At 30.2% G+C, this 25090-nt stretch overlaps 1 protein-coding gene across 1 annotated transcript; it reads right to left on the bottom strand.

The window, feature by feature from the left end:
• Positions 1-252: 252 nt before the first annotated feature.
• Positions 253-24708, bottom strand: Septin1 (Septin 1). The gene is made up of 9 exons (XM_076508464.1): positions 24485-24708; positions 18182-18287; positions 17074-17160; positions 16211-16334; positions 15474-15726; positions 14794-14899; positions 11553-11694; positions 7367-7468; positions 253-6497 (listed from the first exon to the last, which is right to left on the bottom strand). Exons 1-9 carry the CDS (start codon positions 24506-24508, stop codon positions 6323-6325), a joined length of 1119 nt encoding a protein of 372 aa, XP_076364579.1. The 5' UTR covers positions 24509-24708; the 3' UTR covers positions 253-6322.
• Positions 24709-25090: the final 382 nt, after the last annotated feature.

The raw sequence follows: 25090 nt of genomic DNA, 5'->3' as shown, positions 1-25090 counted from the left end.
TTAGTCGTGGCGAACCTTTTATGCTGTCGTACGCACATTGAAGGTCGTATAATTACGACTTTCGTTAAAACTGATAGTGGTTTTTCATTTCTGATATGTAATAATAAAATGTTGTATGTGATACTTGATAAAATTATAACGTATTTGGACAGAGTGAACCTGGGTTATAGCTCCCTCGTGTGTAAACCACTGTTCTTTAACAGAGTTTTTAGCAATTCTAAGACGTGAAAGAAAAACCACACCAGAGCCATATTTAGGCTTAGGTACTTTTTATTATTTACTAAAACATACAAAGCATTAACGTATCAAAACACAACTAATCTAATTACTAACTGTTTCAAAAGTGATATTGAGGGCTAACACAAAAAACGATTTGAAAAGACCAGGTATGTTAACACTTAATATATAAACAAATTACAAAGAATATTAAAAAAAAACAACAACAAACGATTGTCATAGAGAACTATAAAAATAAAAGCTTTCAAAATGATTTACATAAGTGCAAGACAAATACGAAAGGCGGTTATACAAAAACCGATAAAAAATACAATGGTATGTGTACTACTTACGATGAGTTAAGAAAACATGATATGTAAAAATTAATTGTTACAGGAAGACGACCTCACTGTTAGCTTGGAGCTGTTGTTTCAAATTTCATTTTGTATATAAAAACCAAATATATATTTTTACATAGTAACGTTTTATTTTAACCCTGAAGACAAGATAAACAAAATTCTGACAATATAACTGAAAGTTTCAAAATGTATCAGTACTTGTATAAAAATTTTCTAAGGTTCTATGGGTATACTTTCCAACAACCTAAATCCAGATAGATATTTTTTGACACAACAGTGGCAAATCTAGGATTACTGATTAACCAGGAGTGGAGGCAAATCATGTGACTAAACCTGGCTGGCTTCAAGGAAACATTACTTCAAGATTGAAGCTTGAAATAAAAATAAAGGCTATTATTTGCAAATATATTGTACACAGTTGTCAAAAAAGAAAAATAACATGAGGAGAGGAGGCCCAGGTGAAGTACTTTAGGTATACCACTGTTAAATGTTGAATATAAAAATAAATATTCGAAATGAACCTTTTAAAACAATGTTTTTTCACCTGCTACATTCAGTTTTTATAATTTCATTAATTCTGTTTTACACACCTTTCAGTTACATCTTAAATACCACTGTAAAGCATGTATGTCATTTTCACATACAATTCAAATAACCTCTGTGACAGAGATCTGGAATTTTCCATGATTATTGTACGAAGTGGTTTTGTAATTTTGATAAATCAGATTAATTACCATATAGTTTGTCAAGTTTTTCCCTAATGTAAATACACTACCTTCTAAATTTTGTTACTACAGATGTAAACCTAAAAAATAAATGACTCTAGCAATCAAAGAAACTTGAAAATAACCAAATCGTCTTATTACCATGTTCCTAAAAATAAATAATTGCATCACATAGAACTGGCAACACCTCGAAGTTTGGCACAAATGTTATATGCTTGGATAGATAGTTTAACATAACATAACCGTACAGCTGACAATCCAGTTTCTCACAAGGAAGATCCTTTACAGAATGCAATATGTATTAAGTACCACGACGTAAACGTAACAATACTTGTGTCTCACAACTGTTTTATGTTATTAGGCTATCAAAGAAAGACAAACTGGTCAATGACCTTTGTCAAATATTTCTTTAGGGTACGACAATAAACACGTCAAGACACAGGAACATCAGATTTCACAACTGAATGTTCCAAACCTAATTCTCCTACCAACATCCCTAAATGTGTTTATCTACACAAAAAGCACTTTATACACTTATTTATCTGGTACTATATTATTTATAATGATTCTCTAAACTCAATTATTGTCATATTTTTTAATCTAGTAATTCTGTTTAATATCTGTTCTGAAACATTATAAAAATCTAAAATTTCATTTTTGTTTTTTCTAAGCTAAATTATTTTTTTGTCTTTAATAAAAATGTAATAACTCCTCCCATTAAACTAACTTTATGATAAAATAGATTATCTGTGATAGGATATTTTTTTCACTTCTCTGTACTATCACCTGTGCTTTTCCTTTTGAACCTATTTACAAATGGAGAAGTCCCCAAATCCTTTGCCCAATTATTAGTGATTTGATAAAACTTCCTCAAATCAGGCCCTGCTATTTGGACTCATATACTTCAGTTTAGGGATATCATCTTGATTCTGATTTAAAGTAAAAAAAAATCAATTGCAGTAGCAAATGAAATCCTTCACCAATTCTTATCTGTTATAACTACATGAAATAATCATTTACTTTTGAGTAAAATAGTAAACATCTACAAATAACCACATGTTTCTAAGAAATTCATAAAGTCTAATGGTTCAATCTCTGTAAAGTATATACAATTATCTGCCTACAAAAACTAAATAGTGCAAGAATTTTCTTTCTATTTTGAAGTAGCTTAATGAACATTTTAAACTTCTTCACCATAATATTTATATATGTTTAATTTTCAGTCAGAACATCTTGATTTTCCTGCAGAAATTAAGGCAGTTTAAACAAAATCTAAACTTACCCAGGCACATGTCCACAAGAAACTATTTTGTGAAGAAGTAATCAGTTTCTCTGTAAACCATATAATTAGTGCACTCAATACAAAATAATTTAAGATCTAAAGTAATACAATATTATTTAAGTATAATGTGTAGATGAGTTGAACTAGTGTAAATTTATACCACTTTTTAAAGTTTTTAAATCAAAATGCATTTTCAATTATTCTAAATGTTAATTATAAATTTAAGCATAGAAACATTTTTATAACACTGTGCATCATTTACTTTGTATACGAGAGAAACTGACAAAATCGTATTCTGTATTAAGATCTTCACAAAATAATTTAGTCTAGAAGTATCCCTATAACATCATGGACTCTGACAGAAAAACATTCTCATTAGTTAGTTTAGGCTGGCAAAACTAACCCATGTAACTATAAGCAAGTAGTCTCAACTTCAAGTAATACAAAGACTGGTTTGACAGCAGGTGCTCTATTCAGAAATATGTTACGGTCTTGCTTAAGTACCTTGATATAAGATGGCATCAAGTGCAATATTTAATATTGGAAATGGAATAAGACACTAATGCGTACAGTGCACTTACTCTGATCTACTAACTGCTAAATATATTCAGAGAAATTTATGTAAAATGTGGAAACAAAAAAAAGAGCTTAACCTCCAACACAAATTTTTAATCATTTTGTTATGAGGCCTTTACGTGCATTAATTCTGTTTCATAACATTATTTTAATGTTCTGAATGCGATGATCTCCAATCAATTTTTTAACTTCTGTTCCTTAATTTTGATTGTTATTATCATAAGGTGTTTAAAATTTTATTTTTATAAACTATCCCTAAGAAATATTTTCCTTCTCAATTTCCACTTCGTAATATTTAAAGATTTATACATATGAAATTTATGTTAAAATCAACCCTTCTATGACCAAGGTTATGAGATCAAGTCGCTGCATTTTTCAAGGATTATGGGACTGTGCTGCAAACCTTACATGAATACCACTGACTTCTATTGATGATAAAACAAAATTGTTTCTCAAATTACCATAAAACTCATTCACTTTTCTCAAAATCCTTTTCATAGAATATTGATAATTTATATAATATTCTTCCAGTTATCAAATTCTGTTTTTGAACCTGTCTTTTGGTTTGTTTTATTTTAAAAACATCACCTTCCTTTAAATGGTTATTTGTAACTATTCAGTACTTTTTCTCACAATAAAGAAAAACAATGGTTTAACACACTGTAATTATTTTTCTACCTTTTTGTTTCAAGTGAAGTTTGTTTGTGATGGTTTTTCTGAATTTAGTTTTTAAGATTGTCCATCAAAAACTATAACTGAGGTACCCCCATCAACTCCTTTAATCATGGAATGGTTAATGTGGAAAAAGAATTAAAGTTAACCTCCATAAGGTATACTGTTGTAATTTCTGAAAATGTTACTAGAAGCTTCAAATACTTTTCTTTATTGAACTTTATTTAACATTTAGTTTAGCACCCAAACTTCATGTAGTTTAGTCCATCTAATAAGATATTCCCAGAATTACCCAACCTTTTCTATTAAACACTATTTCTGAAAAAAAGTATATTGTAAGCATTTTACACAAAATCCTTAGGGAGTTTTTTTTCTTTTCCACCAACTTTAATTTAAAATCACAAATAAGATATTGACAAATTAATTATAATTTAAATCTTTTAGTCTATTATATTTGTTCATTTCATGTAATTACCCAAGAAGTCTGTCACCAACTACAAGCACCACTACTTAAACAGAAATCATTGTACAGTATGATAGAAATAACAAGAAGGTTAACTATGTCTGATTTCTTGTTCAACATAACTGCCACAAACAAGAAATGTCTAAGTTGTAACCATTGTCTGTAAATTTATAGGATGTAACTCTAGTTTTATCACCATTCAAAATGTCATTTATCCCACTAATTGTTGAAAGTAACTATAGCAGTTCTATATTGTCAAAAATATAATATATACAAAAGATTAAAGAATTAATTACATGTAAAAAAAACTGATGTTTCAACAGGCCAAGCATGTGAATCAAGACAAGAAAGTTATAATTTTAAACAAAACAGAGTGCATTAATAGTGTTAATCTCTTGTCTGATAATTTCTATATGAAACTGAAATGTGCCCCAATCAATCAGATTTTATAAACACAACTCAAAGTACGATAAAGAAAATTAAAAGTTCAAAAAAGAAAGATTTAAACCAATGTCCCTTCTATTACTGTCTTCCTCCCTCAAAGTAAAGAAAGAAAATGTAGACCAACTGTAATTTCTAGAAATACCCTAACCTTTTCTTTAGCCAAATATTTAGTGAACACTTAACTAATGGGTTTAAATAAATATAACATAAAAAAACTCAACTCTTTTCAAGAAAATCATGGTCTTATTGCAGGCAATCTACTGTCCCCTCTTTGTAACATTTTAATGTAGAAATTATAAATTAAGTTCTTCAATGAACTGACTTAGAAGCCTGATCTGTTTATGTGTTGATGACACGTTCCCCTTACTTTCCGATAAATGATTACTTTAAACATTTTCAGAAAAATTAAACTCTATTCATTCAGACAAACAATTCATTTAAGAAGTGGAATTTAATGACTAGAGATATTTTATCGATGGTTTAGTTACGTGATGCTCATATGGTAAGTTGCATTTATTAAAATATTTTGACAAATTTAGACACTTTCAGAAGATCAGCATATATTATGTTGAATGTTTGTTCTGAATAAAAGGACATTCAAGATTAATTATCTCAAAAATGTAAGAAATTTAAATCAAACTTAGTAACCAACTTGTACAACAAAGTTAACTGCAGACAGATTAACTGACAGTTCTTATCTAACAATACCCTATTATCACCCAATAAAAAAGAAATGGTGTAAATATAAACTAGCTTTATTAGCCAGTGAACAAACTTTCCAATAAATCTAACAATATATCCACTACAAACACAATGTTTAATCCATTTCTCATTCTTGTTACTGTACTTATAATGGTCAAAATTATTGATTTCAATTAGAATAAAGAAATATGAAGGCTTTAGTGTTACACATTTGCACAATCAACCAACAAATTAATTTTAATTAATAAAAAAATATTGATTAACCAAACACAACAGAATCAAAAGAAAACAAATAATAAAATGAAATTTGAACTCAACCCTACATGGAAATAAATTTTTCTAATTTGTTTAGTTAATGGATATTGGCCTTTCTGGATCAGTTTGAACCTGAATATGAGACTACAATCAACAGTATCTAAACAGAATTACCTGAGAACATGTTTACTCTATTCTTGTTGTTTTATTAATTCTTCAATATTTTGTGCTATATTATTCTAACATAATATTATTGCTTTTTTCATATTTACAGAATACATCATTAAATTTCCTACATTATAGTAAATAATACAGTTTGAAGCTTCAAAACCTAATGAGTTTTCTACCTAAATGATAAAATCTAATGCAACTTAGAGGAGAATAATTTCAGATGTATTTTATTTATCTGTAAAAATTTTGATATCTTTATTAACTGAAATCATCTATATTTTTATGTCATTGTACAGAAACTCTCTCCTTTGCAGTGCTTATTTCTTAGATGCAATGACACAATAGATGGAAGTAGGAGAGGTTTGGTGCAACTACGGAATACGATCTTCTGCTCTACATATTATTAAAGTAGCCTACACTGAATCTATGGCAAACAACTAACTGCCAAGTTCCATGTTTAATCACTCTGTGGTAGTGGAGCATTAGTTGGCGAGGGAGTGGCTTGACGAGAGTCATCGCTTTGTTTCTGACGTATTTGCTCCTGCATCTTTGTCAACATCTCCTGCATGCGCCGGAGTTCCGCTTCCTTCTCGCGGATAATACGTTCTTTTTCTGATATTCCACTGTCAGGGCTGCAAAAGGAAAGTTATAACCACCAATTAATTCTACTGCATGAAGCTAACTGTTATTTAACATTCTGATTTTCAGATGTCACTATTATAAGAGAGAGAGCATGACAACGGTCAATAATAAGACTATAGCAAGCTTCTTCTTGATGACAAGAAGTCCATTTGAAGTAAAAATGTACTTCAGAACAGATGGTAATGGTATTAACGCTTCCATCAATAAAGTAGGGAGCAACATTTCGACCTTACTAGGTAATCTTCAAGTTAACCTTTTTGTTAACCTGAAGATGACCTAGGAAGGTCAAAACATTGTTCTCTGCTTTATTGATGGAAGTGTTGATACTCATTCCAAGTCGTTCTGAGATACATTATACATAGCAAGCTTATCGTTACGAGATATGCCAATGTCATTGTTACAAAGTTAACAATAGCCAGTGATAAAATACTGTACAGAGTTTATTAGATACTCCAATATTAGTACTATTAAGACTACAGGAATAATATATTAAGCTCTTAAACAAGAAGATATCAAATCTGAACAAATTTTGATCAGAACAAACAACAGATGTGAAATTTCATTAATTACAAAAAACAGTTAAAACTATTGCACATTTCAAATGACTAAGTAAAGTACTGCATAATGCTTCAGCTACACATTTGTTGCCTAAAATACAAAGTACATTTTTTTCAGAAATACAAAAGACAGTTAAAAATATTGGCCTATCAGTAAATCTATCAGGAAAAATAAATCTTATCAACAGATAGTAAAAACAATGGGAAGCTGGAATCTACAAACATCAATGCTGTATTTTCCTCATTTAAAATTATCCGTGCCCTTTGAAGTGATAGGTAAATGAAAAATAACAATCACATACACTGTGGTCTTCTGTGGTGCGGCCTTACCAGCCAATCTTTCGGACCTGTAGTTCTCATAATGAAGTTCTTGAGTGACTTCTTGTAGGTCTTGCATGTGGGTTCTAAAAATATGATTATTTCAATACTGCTTAGTTTGATACTGAAAACATTGCAATGTCCTATAGTCTTGTAACAAAAAGAAACAGTTACAACGGGACCTAAACCAGCTAGTTATAGTCAACTGCACTCTTAAAAATTATCTTAACAGTGTTTCTACCAACACTGTTTATGGTTTGCCATAAAGGAAGATGTTTGCAGAATAAAACACTCAATGAAAGATTTTAAGAACTAAGTATATCAAACATGTATTTTTGATTAACTGCATTACATTACCAAAGAAATAGAAATGGTGCACTGATACTATCATAAAAGGGACTGTTAATGTACTTATTAACCTTAAAATGTCCTATTAACACTTTGCAATGGGTCATGAGTCAAAGGCCATGTCATTGCATTTGTTGGTTTGCATTCAAAATTTTACTGAACTATAAATTTATGAATTTGTCAGTTAGTTTTGAATCAAATTGTAAATAATTCAAACTTTAATATTATATATGCTAATTTCTTAATTTAAGTAAATATTAAAAGAACACATCTAATTATGGATTTTAGTGAGTCACATGTTGAATGCAGCACTGTTCAAAATTAGGAACTCAAATTATAAATATTTGCAAGTTACAATATAAAATGAGAACCTCATAACTTTTTATTTTGCCGAGATATGATTTAGGTACTGAATCAAACACACTGTGGCCCTGTTCACCTCTTTCCATTTTTGAAAACAGTCCCTTAAAAATACTTACTTTAGTATGTGATGCGAATAACCAATCAACAAATTAGAATGTCCCAAGTGTGATTTTCTCAGCTACTTTAATCTGCGAAATTTACTACATTCTTTTGATCCAAGATTTCAAGGAGGTAGGTTGTATCTCTGATTTGCTCAAAGTTTCATATTTTTTAAAATTCAGACACATCTTAGTTACTAAGTTTAATAAATTATAGTGGAGTTTATGGTATCAGTGTAGTTATTTATGATGTTTTGAATATTTGACTGTATACATAAAACCTAAAAAATTTTTTTTTATTGATATCCCTGCATTTGCAAAATTTTAAGACTTAGCAACCTACAGTTATGACAGAAAGTGTTCATACCCCTGCGTTGCGAGTAGTTTTTTCCTCATAACTTCAAAAGTATCATGATTAGGATAATGAACTTAGAGTATATTATAAACATTATACTAACACACATCTACATAAATTAGTATGTAAATTGAACAACAAATACTGTTTATAAACAAATAACCAAACATAGGAGGGGCAGAAAGTGTTTGTGCGTCTACTTTAATGCTTAGTCGTGTAGCCTTTCAGGTGAATTACTTTGCACAATCTCTCCTCATAGCTTTTCATGATTGTTTGACAGTACTCCACTGCTATTTTCTTCCACTCTTCTTTACAGAAGTCCTCCAACTCTTGCAAGTTTTTCAGATGATGCTGATGAACCCTGATCTTCAACTCATGCCAAATGTTTTCAATTGGGTTGAGATCAGGTGACTGCGACAGCCACTCCAGAACACTTATATGGTTCCTCTGCAACCAGGATTGCACATATTTCAATGTGTGCTTAGGGTCATTGTCGTGCTGGAAGATCCAACAACTCCCAAGCCGCAAGTTCCGAGCATCATTCTTGATATGAGTGCCTAATATATTAACGTACTCTTCCTTTTTCATGATTCCGTTGACACGGTGAAGGCTGCCTACACCAGAAGAGCTGAAGGAATCCCATAGCATGATGGAGCCACCTCCGTGTTTAACTGTAGGGACGGTGTTCTTTGGAAGATTTCGTTCTCCCTTCTTACGGAAAATATAGCGAACATCATTGTGGCCGAAAAGCTCGATTTTAGTCTCGTCTGACCAAAGAATACTCTTTCAGTAGGTAAAGGGTTTATCTACATGCTTTCTTGCATACCACAATCGTGCTTCTAAATGAACAGGCTTTAAATATGGAGTTCTACAAGGACGGCATGTTTTGAACCCAGAAGAGCGTAACATGTTCATAACTGTAGAGGTGCTTATTTCAACCCCAGTTTCCCTTACCAGCTTCTGTATGTCATTACGTGTTAAACGAGGGTTCCTACTAACATCTCTGAAAACCATCCTCTTGGTTCTCTATGGAATTTTGGTGGGGCATCCGGAACGAGGGAGGTTAGCAGTTGATCCTCTAAGCTTAAACTTGGCAATTATGCTTTGAACAGTAGATTTTGGCACATTAAATTGTGTAGCAATACCAGAAAGAGACACAGGAGGCTTGTATTTTACAATAATTCGGTTTTTCAAATCACTGGACAGTTGTTTCCCGTTCCCCATGATGACCAAGCAGATAATGATGGAGACGGCGCTAAATTGCCAAAAGCAAATGTTTTGCTGGCTAAATTTCAATAACTATGAACCCAGTGTCTAGTTCTGGAATGGTATAATGTAGTTTATTTGCCAAACTAAACAAAAGTTTTACGGGAATATCAGTTTTTTCACACGTTCTGAAATGTACGAACAATTTCTGCTCCTCCTATTTTTGGTTATTTGTTTATAAACAGTTTATTTGTTGTTTAATTTACATAAAAATGTATGTAAATGTGTGTTAGTATAATATATCATATGTCTATTCACCTAATCGTGATACTTTTAAAGTTATGAGCAAAAAACTACTTGGGACGCAGGGGTAAGAACACTTTCTGTCGTAACTGTATGTCCAGCATCAACCGAGTACAGAGGTCATAGCAAGGAAAGATAATTGTTTTCTTTACTTCTTGATTTATTGTTCTATATTTTAAGAAAAACAAGTTAAATAATTTATTTCTAAATATTAATAATATATATACATATAATTTATAATAACTGAACAGTGCCTGCATATTACAAAATACTAATCCACTGAAACATAGCCAAGACAGGAAACATGAAAGGTCAGTTTTATATTACTAGATACATGACCTGAGTGCACATGCACCATGTCAATGCAAATTATATAATGTTAACTAAGAATGACTGGAAGGTCAATATGATAATAAATAAATATAGCGTTATGAAACTTAAGTTACTTGGACTAAACATTTGCATTTTCGTGTTATAATATGTAGTCATTCTAGCATACAAAAAAGGCATAATTTATATTTATTTCCTAATTTTTGTTACAATGGTTACAAGGTTGGTCAAGTGATAGAACCCACATAATTAGAGTATAGAAAATAAAATATAGTCTTATGGAAAACAAAAATTTGAAGTGTATTTAGTAGGTTTTAGAGATTATGCAAATACTTTAAGATTTTTTGGATGAAGAATAGTTTTTTAATTATAACATGAAACTATATATTAATTATTGTTACTGTTAAGGCATCTAACATGCATAATGACTATTACTGCAGCCAATGAATACTTTGACATGTCCATTACTGTCTATTAATACATGGGACACCTGACATGTGCAGTTTTGATAAATATATTATTATGAACTAATCATATCTTTCTTTACTAGCACAATACACATTTGAAATAAGATTGCATGCTAATGATAAATAGGTCTTTTGCACAATACAGAATTGTCCATAGATGTATAGGTCAGATGGTATTATATTTATATTAGTTACACAATAATATTAACATATACCCAATGGCTCTTTTCCCCTCAGAAAATATTTATTTTTGAACACAACATGTATATTTTTAAAGGTAGTGTATTTAGTTTATGATACACTACTTTAAAAATTCTTTTTGATTGGACTGTATTTATATCAGCACAAATATCAAAATTCTGTCAAATGATTGGATAAAATTTATTTCTCAACAGAGAAAGAAACTCGTGATGACAAGAAACCCAACTGGATTAAAATTAATCTTAAGACAGCTAGTGTGGGTATTAAAACTTTTATTAAAATAAAGGAGAGAACAACGTTTTGACCTTCTTAGGTTAACCTGAAGATGACCAAAGAAGGTCGAAACATTCTCTACATTACTTTAATACCCATACCGGCCATCTTGAGATTCACAGAGAAAGAAATGTATTTAAGAAAATTATAAAATAATTATTAAAAATCTTAATTAAAAAATTTAGAACAGCCTAATGTGAAACATGAACCAGTAATACTTCCTTACATCAACATTGTTCTTAGTTTGATAAAATCACAATGGTCAGGATTCTCAACTTCTACTACTCCCCAAGGATAAAGCCGTCCTCTGACCTTTCGACCTTTCACATCAAGTGTTTGTGTGGTTGAAGATACTGCAAAAGGCACAGCTTCCTGTGAAAACAAATTATATCTGTTTTTAACCATTGTTCATTCAAAGACCTGAACCAGAAAAAAAAATTGTTTCAAAAATTTCTGGCTACATTTAATTGCAAAGAGTGACTTAAGAAAATAATTTTAGCAAAATTTTTATATTAGAAATAAATATTTTCAGCATATCTTAAACTTTCTACGAGGTCAAGTAGAATCAACTCAAAAGATAACTTGATATTGAAAAATTATAAATTTTAATATGACAATAAACCAGGTATAAAATATTTCTCCGAGTCATTCTTGTCCGTCAAATTATATAGTCAATTGTGTGAGTGTGTGTGTTTCGTATACCATTAACTTTACACACTCTAGGGGCATTATAAGTGTGACAGTCAACATAGACTGCATAGACACCAGGTGCTTTCACCTGGTTGTCCTTCCTCTGGTCAACATTTATAACTTTGAGATAGGTATGCTTGGACTTTAGTGTTCTCTGACCTGGCCATTAGTTTAAAAATTTCACAACCATCTTTGATCTAAGAGATAATTTCTTCATATAATAATAATAAGAAAATATCTTGTTAAAATGTAGTGGTTTGTTAGAAACTCAATGTTTAGCTCTAAATCAAGTTCTTCAGAAAGCACTTAACCCTTAGATGGCCAAGTGCATTTTATCAATGTATCTGTCACAAAACTTGTTTCATTGTATTAAAAAAATAAAAAATATTCAGTGATTTTGTTCAAAACTTCAGATAAAACTTTCCACTGCTGATACTGCTTCTGTGATATATATTATTTTTACAAATTCTCAGCTTTGGAAATTCAAATATTTTTTTTTGTGAAATATTTTAACGAAACAAATAAAAATGCTTATTCCTGCTATAAGTTTTAGTTTTAAATTTTTTATGTCTTCTTTGTCATTCCCGTAAAACTAATACATCTTTCTTATGAGACTTTTTTTTAAACATCTCATGAAACTTCATCTTCTTTACGATCACTGATGTACAGTAAAAATAACTTTTTACAACACTAAAAGTCATAAGAACTTGTAAATAAAAGTAAATAAAATAAAATAAAAATAAAAGTAAATAAAAATGTAGTAATATGTTAATCATACTATGTCTGTAATGATCAATGCCAACAAGACCTGTCATGCAATACCATTAGATAAACTGGGATACCAAACACAGTAGTGGTAAAGATGCTATTTGTAAACTGGTTTCTTGAACAAGAATGCTTTACTAGATTTAATTGTTAATGAGAAGGCAACATTTAATATATTGTAATTAAGTTTTAAATTTGTTTATACACACCTTTATGGGTTTTTTTTACTCACTGAAGCAGTTCCTTAAGACTAATATAAGCACAGCCAAACAAGCTGTGGCTGGCTTTAATTGTGAAACAATACTTCATGTGATCAAGTGCATAGTAACTTAACTAGGCCTAAAAATTCTTCATCTTATCCTGTTCCATAAAAAAAATTATTTTTCTTCGCAACTGTAATACCACAATTCACATAAAGTATAAAATAATAAAGCTAACTTTGAAAAAATAAAACAGGACTTCGATTTGGTGGAAGTTATATTTTTTCTGCTAGCAATATACACCACCAGGTTAAATTTTTTGCTCCTGAAACTACTGAAACAGAAGTCATATTGACTTGTTCAGTTGAAAAGAACAAAAAAGGCTTCCATTATGTGCCTAGATTATTAGCCTACACCTTGAAGATGAGATATAAGAAACTCACATAATCAAGTTTGAAAGACAGTTAATGGCTAAAATCATTAAAAAATACACTTGTACTGAAGTTACAGGGTTCATATTGGAGTCATTTAGTTTAAAAATCTTAACTTTATTTTCTCCCTGTGTACAAAAAAAATTCAGAAATTCACAAACACTAATGTTATATTCAGAGCTGTAATCAAACCTAAAATTATGTACAAAATAAACTAAGAAAAACTTTAATGAACAAGTTTCCACTCTTAGAGTGTTTGCAACAAAAAAAAATGTGTGGATAAATGCCAAGTTTATTTTAATTAAATGGTGCATTTTACCCTTGGGCAATGGGTTCATCCTACCCTGTAGCTGAGGTTGAAGATCACTATTCATTTTACTTTTGTTAACTACTCTCACATTTGTGAAATCCAGAACATAACATCTGAGTTAACATGTAAAAACATCTGAGCTTTAGTCATATAACTTCTTTAAAAATCTGAACCTTAATAAAAGAGTTTACAGGAGAACATGAAAATTGACACAAAACATCAGTTATCAATGTTAAATCTTGACAAACTGTATATTAAGACAACACTCATCTTAGATAAGATACTTAAGTACCTTTGAGCTAGGTCTGCCAGCATTACAACTGTTTTTACTAATACTTTTTTTTTGCTATCATTAAAAGAAAATTTTTTCATTCTTTATAGGTTTACATAGAATGTTAAAGTGACACTTTGTTAAACAACTGTTTGTAAACTCACAAAGTTGGTGCCACTGTTATTAGCATATGGATAGAGGATTAGCCTGTTTGAATACCCTAACATTCATTAAAAAAAAACTATATTGAAAAGAAATCAAGAGAAACTTTGTAATATGGAAATATGACTGTATACATGACTTAAAGAAATTAGGTTAGATTTAGCCTGTAGGAATTTTATTTTAGGATGATAAAATGTTTGTCTTGAATATATATTTCAAACCTTAATTATTTTTTTTATATTCAAAACTGATATAAAGATACTACAGAATTTTTCTAAGCTGAACATCTATACAACTTTATTATCAGGGCCATATTAACAGAAAATCAGACAGGCAGCGACTGAAGGAACCCATACAGCCAAGAGGCCAATAGTAGTTGTACTTCATTTTTAATAGCCTTATTAAATAACTTAATAAAGTTGGGAACCTTAGCATTTTAAAAGGTTGTATCAACGGACAAAACTTTAATGCAAAAAATGAGGGACTGCAGAGAAAGGGGGGTGGGGCTCACAGAACTGAAGCTGCCCATGGACCTACCATGGTCATAATACAGCTACAACTTTGTGGACACTACCATATTAGTTATAACAAAATATTGACTGTACAAGTCATATACAAGTTCCAATGATTCATTCAACTTGCCTTCAGTTGTCTTACTTGTTCCTTATAGTCTTCATCTTCATCAGAGTCACAGTCAGGAAGAGGATAGATCTTGATACCATTTTCTTCAATTTCCTGCATAACCTGGTTTGTTCATTGAAAACAATTAATTTATGTCATGCTTCTGTAGATAAAAAAAATCATGACTCATTTTTTTTTTGGTAGAGCAGTTTTCCTTTTATTTTAATCTGTATATGAAATATTACTAACGTTTTAACAGTAACTGATTTATCATTACTAGTTTTTTTCATCGTATTAGCTTTATGCTTATAGCTGAACTGGATTAAACTTGATGGATCTTGTGGATCCCACATGATATATGATTAAGAGATTATTCTGAGTTGATAGAGCAGTCAAACTTAAAAGATCTGAAAACATGCTAAAACAATTAATACATTAATGTTATACATCTACAACATTTCGCTCGTCATTGATGAACACCTATCATGTGCTTGAAATTTAAAGCATAGGAAGAAATTTATAAAAAAGCTTTGAACAAAGACATTTAACTAGATGTTTCAAACAAAAGTTACATGAACTAAATTATGTAGTTTAAACCATATAATCAATGAAATTTGTCACTTTCTTTGTGGTTAAAACACCAACCTTGGCGTTTCATATTCAAATTCATATATTACGTATGAATTTTGTGACCTACCCTTCTCTTGAGTTTCAACACTTCCTTCTTGGTTAAAGCATCAGCCTTAGCTATGACAGGAACAATATTAACTTTACTATGTAACTGTTTCATGAACTCAATATCCAATGGTTTTAGTCCATGGCCAAAGGGTGAAATGAAATAGAAGCAACAGTGGATTCGATTGTCTGTGATGTTTCTCCTGTTTAACCCACTCTCATCTTGAAGAAAACGTTCAAACTGCTCATCAATATACTGTATTATGGATCTGAAACTATTAAGATGAAAAACCTCAGTTCACCATCACATGGCAGGGAAATATAATAACAAACATAAGAACACAAATGTTGTGTAATAGATTAAATCCACAATAACAGAACAATACCACAATGGATACTAGTTTCAACATTGCATATCCACTTCAGTCCAATATTCGTTTGTGGAAGAAACACATACCAACAAATGTTGAATTGAATAGAACATGAAATGTCAAAACTATTGTCCACACAAGTCTTGCATTGTTCCATTAATGTGGATTTAAAAGTCACTATGTGATATTATCTATCTACCCATTAGTATGATGAATAGTATGTATTTACATATTTTTTAAGCCTAATGTGTTTGGGTTTTTGCAACTGATAATCATTAAGTACAAGTTCAGCATGTAATTACATTATTTTATCTCAAGTCTGCAGCTTCAAGCAATGTATGTACAGGAACAAGTGAAACCAATCTTTAAAGGTTTATTTTAAATTTACCAGTCAGTGTTGTCTATGGCATCACCAAATCCTGGTGTGTCCACCACAGTCAGTCGTAACTTCACTCCTCTCTCTTCAATCTCAACTGTACTGGCTTCCAGTTTCACATTCTGATTAATTTTTTCTGTATGTTAAAAGTCAATAATTTGCATTAATTTTCACACCAATAAATATTTAGAGAAAAACACTAACCAAACCATTATTCTTCCCCTGAGAATGTAGTGTTACACAAGAGAACTATATCATTGTCTTCCAACTCCAACATAGTTAAATGTTAATCTTTCCAGAAAAAGAAAAACATAAAACAACATGAGATGTAAGTATAATAAACTAGTAAGGTAGAATAAAACTAGACAAACAATATCAAGGAATATTATCAGATTTCAGTTATTTTTTTCAGTATCTATTAACAAAAATAAGAAACTAAGAAACCACTAAAAAAATCATTGTGAATTTTTACCTTTATTTATATAAAACTAGCATTTGTTAATTTACTATTATCTATTACTCTTTTTTTCTCTATAACATTTGATGCTAGCAAAATATCAGCATCAATCTGTCATTGATCACTGAACAACATGCCTCCCATTTACTGTACAAGTAAAATCATAGATACCAAATTCTGTCTGCTAACATCTGCCATTTCAACAGGTAACAAAATAATTAACTCCTGGTTTTAAAAATTCGTAACAAAATCCTGGGGTTGGTAATTTTTTTCCCCACAACTTTTGTTGAGCTAGAGTAGTTCCTGAAACTACACAGACAGAAGTTAAAATATCAAAGAAAACACATTTTACAAATATAACCTGGCATCAAGTTATTGCTATGTGATAAACTAAAAAAATGTACATCAAAACACTCACCAGAAGCATCAGGAATATGTCTTTCAGGATACAGATCTGTTAAAAAAAGGCTATTGATCATTGTTGACTTTCCAAGTCCAGACTCACCTAGGAAATAAATATTTTCAGTACTTATATTTCTACTGATGATTTTTATTTTGTTGTTTTCATCTGCAAGGAACAGAACTTTTAAAGAAACACATCTTGTATCAAACATTGTTAAACACACATATACATTATCACAGCTTGCCAAACAAACTTTGTTTTTTACCACCATCACAACCAGTTAAATCTTAATTTTAGAAAATGTGTTATACACAGTAATATTTATGATATAATCAAAACACCATAGAGAGTCCTGGTACTGTATTTGAATTTCCTATAAGTATCGAATTACTGTAAAAAAAATTTAAATTAACATAATGCTGCAAAAATTTTCAGATTTTCATATTTTACAGCTAGCAAATACATGTATTTATCATCAAGTGGACTCAGTTATCAAATTGTGGCCAAGAAAGTTGGTACTGGTTGTTTTCACGTGCCTTACTTAATTTATGTTGCATATGAGACATTATGTGATTGGTTCCATCTTGAAAACATTTTGAACATTAAAAACACGGTCAAGGTGTTTTTGGGTAATGCAGAGAGGATATTCTCTTGCTCTCACTAGGTTTAACTGATATTCTGGTTCCTAAATGTCAGAGATATTTGGCAACTCCTTACATTAGCATATTACAAGCTTTTGCAATTTACAACTTAGCAACTATATCTAAAAATTAGGTTAACAATATTAAAAAATGCTAGGCTTATTAATATATTTCTCCTGTTTTATATAATACCAGAAAAGTGATTTAGAAGGTATAAGATGCAATAAAAAATGCCATTACACAAGTATCACAAAACGTAATAATTATTAATTCAGAAATGTTCTACCATGATGGAAAACAAATTTATTTGTTTACAAGAATGCCCTCCACATATTTACTTAACTCACTCAAAACAAAATACAATGTGAAGATAAATATATATATTCACATTATTATATGGTTCATTAGTCTAAGAAAGACAGATGATATACAATGTTGATTTTAGAGCATTAAAAGTAGTACATATTCCAAGTGCAACTTACCAACCACCATTAAGGTAAATTCAAAGCCCTTTTTCACAGATTTTCGATGGACTTGATTTGGTAGATTAGCAAATCCCACATATCCAGGCATTTCTGGATTGACAAACTGAAAGATCAGAATTCTTATTAAAATGAAAAAAGGTTTTCATGAATTTTTGTAAAATAGAAGATGCAAATAATTTCAAGTTTCTAATTGATAATTTTTTTTAGAATGTGAACAATAAATATGTACAATCTTCTGTGGATATCAGTCTTAATAACAGCATAAACTACACTGATGTGGTAAGCTTTGTACACTTATCACACACTTTTGATGATACAAATTGAAAAGAAATATAGCATTGTTTTATGAATACAAGTAGGCCTAATACTCATAAGCCTACTTACTGATGTAGCACTGTCTTCCTATAAATGATTTATTCAGTTTTCATTAGATGTATAATAATTATTACCACTCCTTAATAAATTTTTAATATAGATAAAATAGTGTTAAAGTTTTTTATAATTAATGGTTTTTTCATTACATTTTTATAGCCCATAGAGAATAAAATTTATCCATTTTATTTCTCTATAAGGAAATTGTAATCCATACTTTAACTGTTGTCAAGCTGCTTCAGATATTCTAATTAATAAACTGCTGTCAAGCTACTTCAGATAACCCAACAAGCCAACTGTCCTCAAGCCAGTGTAGATAACCTAATGAGCCAACTGTTGTCAAATCAGTGTAGATAACACAATCAGTGAACTGTTGTCAAATCAACACAGTTAATCAACCTTATCAGTAAATTACATGAGCATCAATTACATCTATTTGTGTCACCCAAAATAATCAAAAATCAAATTATGAATAAATTGAATAATATCACATAAACAATCAACTAGTATTCCTGATTGGTACTATTATTCCAGTAATCAAAATTATGATAAAACTGATTAATTAAATGTCATGAAAATAATCAAATTCAGCATATCTAATTATTTTTGTTATTGTTTTAAATTATTCCAGTTACCCACTAATCATAAGACTGCTATTATAATTATTTTTTTTATTAATAATTCAAGTTCAGTTTAATAGATTAGTTTCATGATTTCTAAATTTCTAATAACTGAGAAATAAAAATTAAAATTTCTTATAATAATTTTTTAATTATTATTACTATTACACTTATCCAAGTAATTGAAATACGCCATTAAGTTTCTTGATAAAAAAAACAAAACACAATGGGCTATTTCTGCTTTGCCCTCCATGGCATCATTACCAGTGTCACACAGTAGCAGTATTTTTTTAAACTAAAAGATTAGCTCACAAATTTTGTGACTGAGTTGTATATTTTCTAACCACATGATTTGTCAGACTTAAAATATTTCTAAAACATTAACCTGTAGACTAATTTTCTATCTCTTTATCCAAAGCAATGAAATTCTCCCTTAATCTAACAAGGTCCATGAACTTGCCCATCACTATAGTTAACTAAACTTGACACATGTTGTCTTATACTATAACCACTCTTATGGGGTAACCTGTGTTTTTGTGGGGGCTAATTTTACATTAGTTCCCATATTGATTCTGATGCATATGAAACTTGCCATATATTTAGTTACAATACTGTTTTTCAAATTATAGGACCAGGCTCATATCACTTACAGGGTAATCTTTATGTGGGATAACTTCACCATAGCCCTCTTCACATGCAAATATCAATTCAATTCCACATGAAACTTAGAACACATTACTGGAGTTTAACAAAATAAAGCTAATGAAACTGTATAATCATATTTAAATTAATGCTACTCAAAAATAAACTTCAGATTTTAATGAATTTTCTCTCATCAACCATAGCAATAAATAAATTATGTTTATTTTTTAAAATACACTATTTGTATTTTATTATAAATTTTGGCTAATTTGAAGGCATTTAATTGAACTCGAACTCTGAGTGGGCGACTTCTATCTTTATAGTTTTCATAAACTTAATTTTAATGTTTCATAACCTATAACAGTTTTGTTTTATGATGCAGGACTATAAATATAAAAGTTTAAAATATTTCATGAGAAACTAACCCTACTATGGAGTTGTATGTTTACTTTTGAATCAAGTTGAGTTACTGATTGTCTAAGTCCTCTGACAGACATGTACATTCACACCATGAGTGACCCTCCAATGTTTACTTGTGATGCAAGTTTTCACTAAAAAATTTCCACACTTTCATTTTACCCCCATAACAGTCCCGTTTTAAAAGTGCACCAACATGAATAAAGTGAACCTTTATGATTAATCCTTTTCCTGTTTTACGACATTTAACAATTTTTATGGAAATGCTTCTTTAAATACTTATCTAAACAGATGAGTGAAGCATATCGCCTTAGTATTATTGAAGGAAAATATAAAGAATTAAATTTGTTGTACTGATCTTAAGTTTACATTTTTTCTCGGGTGAAAGTAACCGTAATGCTCACTTCAATAAACATCACAGGTGGAATCAAAACAACCAGTTCCTATTGCTATGTTCACAAGTATCAGCTGCATATCATTCAAATATAATTGTGTACCACACATTATGAGAATAGGATTAAATCTTGACTCAAATCTGTCGGGTTGCTCGACTTTACTATGTTTTTATTTTTCCTTTCAAAATTTAATTTTATCCACAGAGTTCTTTTTTTCTTCTTTTTGGCACTAGCCAAAGGATCATTTTTCTTGCATATTTCATTGACTGTGTAGATTGTTTTCAGATCTTGGTATAAAGATATTAACTATATGTGATTAACTAACAGACATCATCACACTGAACAACTCTTCTATAGTTAAGTAGCATTGATTGTTTTAGCCATCTGGACACAGTCCAGTTTTGTCACCTAAAACATTTTTCATTCCAACATCTGGACTGTTTACCCTATAATTATATATCTACACAAATACATTGTAATTGTTTCTCTTTGGTAAAATTTTATCTAAAACCTGCCTTTTGCTGATACAGACACAAAAGAAAAGAAGTCCTTGATATTAGAATATCATATTAAATATATCTATAACAAGGAAAATCAGTTTACATATCATGATATCTTTAACAAGGAAAATCAGTTTACATATCATGATATCTTTAACAAGAAAAATCAGTTTACATATCATGATATCTTTAACAAGGAAAATCAGTTTACATATCATGGTATCTTTAACAAGGAAAATCAGTTTACATATCATGGTATCTTTAACAAGGAAAATCAGTTTACATATCATGGTATCTTTAACAAGGAAAATCAGTTTACATATCATGATATCTTTAACAAGGAAAATCAGTTTACATATCATGATATCTTTAACAAGGAAAATCAGTTTACATATCATGGTATCTTTAACAAGGAAAATCAGTTTACATATCATGATATCTTTAACAAGGAAAATCAGTTTACATATCATGATATCTTTAACAAGGAAAATCAGTTTACATATCATAATATTTTTAACAAAGAAAATCAGTTTACATATCATGATATCTATTACAAAAAAAAATCAGTTTACATATCATGATATCTATAGCAAAGAAACTCAGTTTACATAACATCAGGAAATATTACAAGGAGCATTAAAAATACAATAACACAAACTTGTCATATCACAAAAAATATCAGATAAAACCAAAAGTGATTAAATGAGCATAACAGCAGATGAAGACAAACCTGCTTTTGTAGAATTTGACAAAGACAATTGAAGCATAAGCCAAAGTATTTAAAGATAAACATTACAAGGAAGGTTTATGACAAGTTACCATCCTATTTAAATAATTCATAGCATAAGTTATCCCAACAGGAATTACCTTTATCAACTATTTTATCTCAGGATGGCTGGTATGGGTATTGACACTTCTACTAATAAAGGAATATGACCGAAGAAGGTCAAAACATTGTTCTCTGCTTTATTAGTAAAAGTATTAATACCCATACCAGCCATCTGGAGACACATTTTTAAATCAAGTGAGTTTCTCATCATCCCGAATTTATCATCTATTGTTTCAGCAAACGACAACAAATCCAAACATTTACTGGCTTCTTAGGGAGATTTTTTTCATTATTAGCTTTATAACAAGCTATATAATATGGTTTTCAAGCTAATATCGTAGTTCTCAGTGTATACATTAAAGCTTCGTACAAATAGTCTCAACATGTCACTGACAGGAACATCAAATGTTAATAATGAGTACATTAACATTCATTCTATTTTTGTTTGTTTGGTAACTTTACAGAACATAGTACACTAACTGTCTTGGTCAGAGATCCATAATACATGTCCAGTCAACCATAATCTACAACCAAACAGCAACAACTACCCACCATCAACTTTTGGATGTTCTTTTATTAATTATAAAAGAATCAATATTCAATCTTATAAGGACCTCCACAGTCTAAAAAGCGATACAGAATACTTTGTGGTGTCACTGGATTCAAACTTTGCTCACAAGCTAAAATATTCAGGGTTTAACTCACTAAGCCATCCACAAAATATCTGGTACAATTTGTTATTAACAATAATAATTTTTCTCTATGTACAAAAACATATTTGAACAAGTAAAAATATTTCTCTGCCAAATAAACCAGGTGATGTTTCCATTCTTTATTAAGTAAAAATAATGGGAAAAACTAAGCATGTTTTGTCGCTTAAAACTTTAAACGTACAAAATTATATAAATCAGTGATGATGAGAAAACCCACTTATATATTTTTCTCTACATGTAAAAACAAACACCACACCAACGTTATCTATAAAATACAATGTGATAACTGCCATGACTTCTATATTGGAGAAACAAGTAGAAAAATGGAAACCAGATTCAAAGAACATAAAAAGTCACCTTCACACGTTTTTGAACACTGCAAGTCAAATAAACACAACATAACCACAGAAAACACCCAAATACTAAATAAAGAAACAAACAAATAAACACAAAATTAAAGAAGCCTTACTCATACAACAACTCAAGCCCAAAATAAACCAATAGAAAGGAACACTTTTATACCTATATTAATAAATATAATCAAACATCTAAGCATGCCTTCTACATTCCTACACTCAGTTACACAACCCCCTTCAAACATGTGGTCAGCTATTGGTCAGTTACCTCTTTCTTTCCTTGTGAACCTGACGATGACCGAAGAAGGTTGAAACGCTATTCACTCCTCTACATAAAAATTTTCTCAACCCAAACCAGCCGTTTTTACATATATCAAATTATTTTAACATCCTAGACATTTTTGTTATTATACAAGACAATGAGAGATTTTATCACAAACTATAGGGTGTCTGAGAATTGTGATAACTGCTACAAACAAACCAGACAAAACAAGAATAATTTGAAACATGTGATTTATGGTGGATGAAGGGCAAATTTACAGTCTTTTATTATAACCAGTGTCACCACACATAAAAGACGTATGTTCAACAAATATGCAATTAACAAAAGTGTGACACTTCAGTGCCATGTGAATCTTGTTAATATAAATGAAACTGGTTAGTCTTGTGAAAAAACAGCATCATAGTATTTTTGAAACACCCACCAGTCACAAATTCTATTAAGTATACTAATGGTGTGCAGAATTATAAAAGCTATACTGGAAAGTTTCCCCTATAGGATTGACATCTTCAACAAGTTTCAGTACCACGTTCCACAACTCTTGAAACTGTCACTTACATTCATTATTTTTTCTTTAAAAAAATATCTAACTTGCTTATTTTCTTTCCCAATTTTATATACATTAAGTTACTTATATTTCATTGTATGTTTTCCTTTATATAGTTATGTATTTTATGTTTTTACCTCTACTATTCCAAGACTGTTTTAAAGTTATCCCACACAAACAGTGTCACAAATCTAATTATTGTTGTTAATAAAGAATAAATTCCAGAATTTTCATCACTAAATTCCATAAAAGCAGCATTAAATTATTAATATGAGTAAAATTTCATATTAAACAGAGTACGTGGGGTGACATAGGATTGTCAGGAATGTAGACCCCCCCCCACTCACACATACATACATACATACATACATACACACACTCACTTCAACACAAATTCTTGAACTTGCAAAGTCAAATCAGCATTAAATATGTACAAATTTTGGTTAACTACAGAGTTGGTAGTTAGGAGAGGGGAGGGGAGGCTCATGGATCTCTAATACCAACTAATCTGATGAAAGGGTAAGTCATCTATTACTATTAACTAAGTTATCCATTAAATTTAAAGTAATGAAATATCACTTACTTTTATGAATAAAATTTTACTGAATTGACAATATAATTAATCCTACCTGTCTTGCTGTATCAGATGCCATAAGTTAACTTTCTGTTTAATTTTAAAGGTATCAAGTTCCAAGGAATTAGGACAAATGTTCCCAAGCCTATCACAAACCTCTTCCAAAACACGAAACGCCTCGTTATACTATTCCCCAAGCACAGGAAATTGAAGCCTGGCCTCACCCAAGCGAGAGAGACATCTTACGTGTTTGCAATATTTACGTATTTATTCTGATTCTAAATATATTAAAAACACACGTATGGAGTCTTTTGGAACGACACGAAATTTTAAACTTTATTTGATTTAAAAAATGAAACTTTTTCAAGTGACAGTCAATAACGCTGATTAAAGAAAGAAAGAAAAGGTTATTTAAATTAATAACCGTGAGGAAGATTTAATTTTCTTTCAGCAATAATCGTAGTATTGAGCTTTCAGTGACAAAGCAAAAGGTTTGCGAATTTATAATACTAGAAACCGAATTTCGCTACTCATGATGGGCACAACACATACAGCTTATTATGTAATTTGGCGTTTAACTACAAACAAATAAACGTTTCTGTAAAAAATAACAAAAACTGTAAATATTTTTTGCCACACTTCTTTCAGTTAGTTCCTTGCA

Source organism: Tachypleus tridentatus, chromosome 6 (genome assembly GCF_004210375.1).
Source record: "Tachypleus tridentatus isolate NWPU-2018 chromosome 6, ASM421037v1, whole genome shotgun sequence".
NCBI lineage: Eukaryota > Metazoa > Arthropoda > Merostomata > Xiphosura > Limulidae > Tachypleus > Tachypleus tridentatus.
This window is presented reverse-complemented; position numbering and strand designations above follow the sequence as displayed.

Bases quoted from the DNA above. Each gene is read 5' to 3' on its own strand.
- Septin1 (XM_076508464.1), bottom strand. From the start codon at position 24,508: ATGGCATCTGATACAGCAAGACAG. The intron at 18,288-24,484 runs GTAGGATTAATT...CTGATCTTTCAG, and splicing joins CATCTGATACAGCAAGACAG to TTTGTCAATCCAGAAATGCC. The intron at 11,695-14,793 runs GTTGAATGAATC...TTTCACAGGAAG, and splicing joins AGTAAGACAACTGAAGGCAA to CTGTGCCTTTTGCAGTATCT.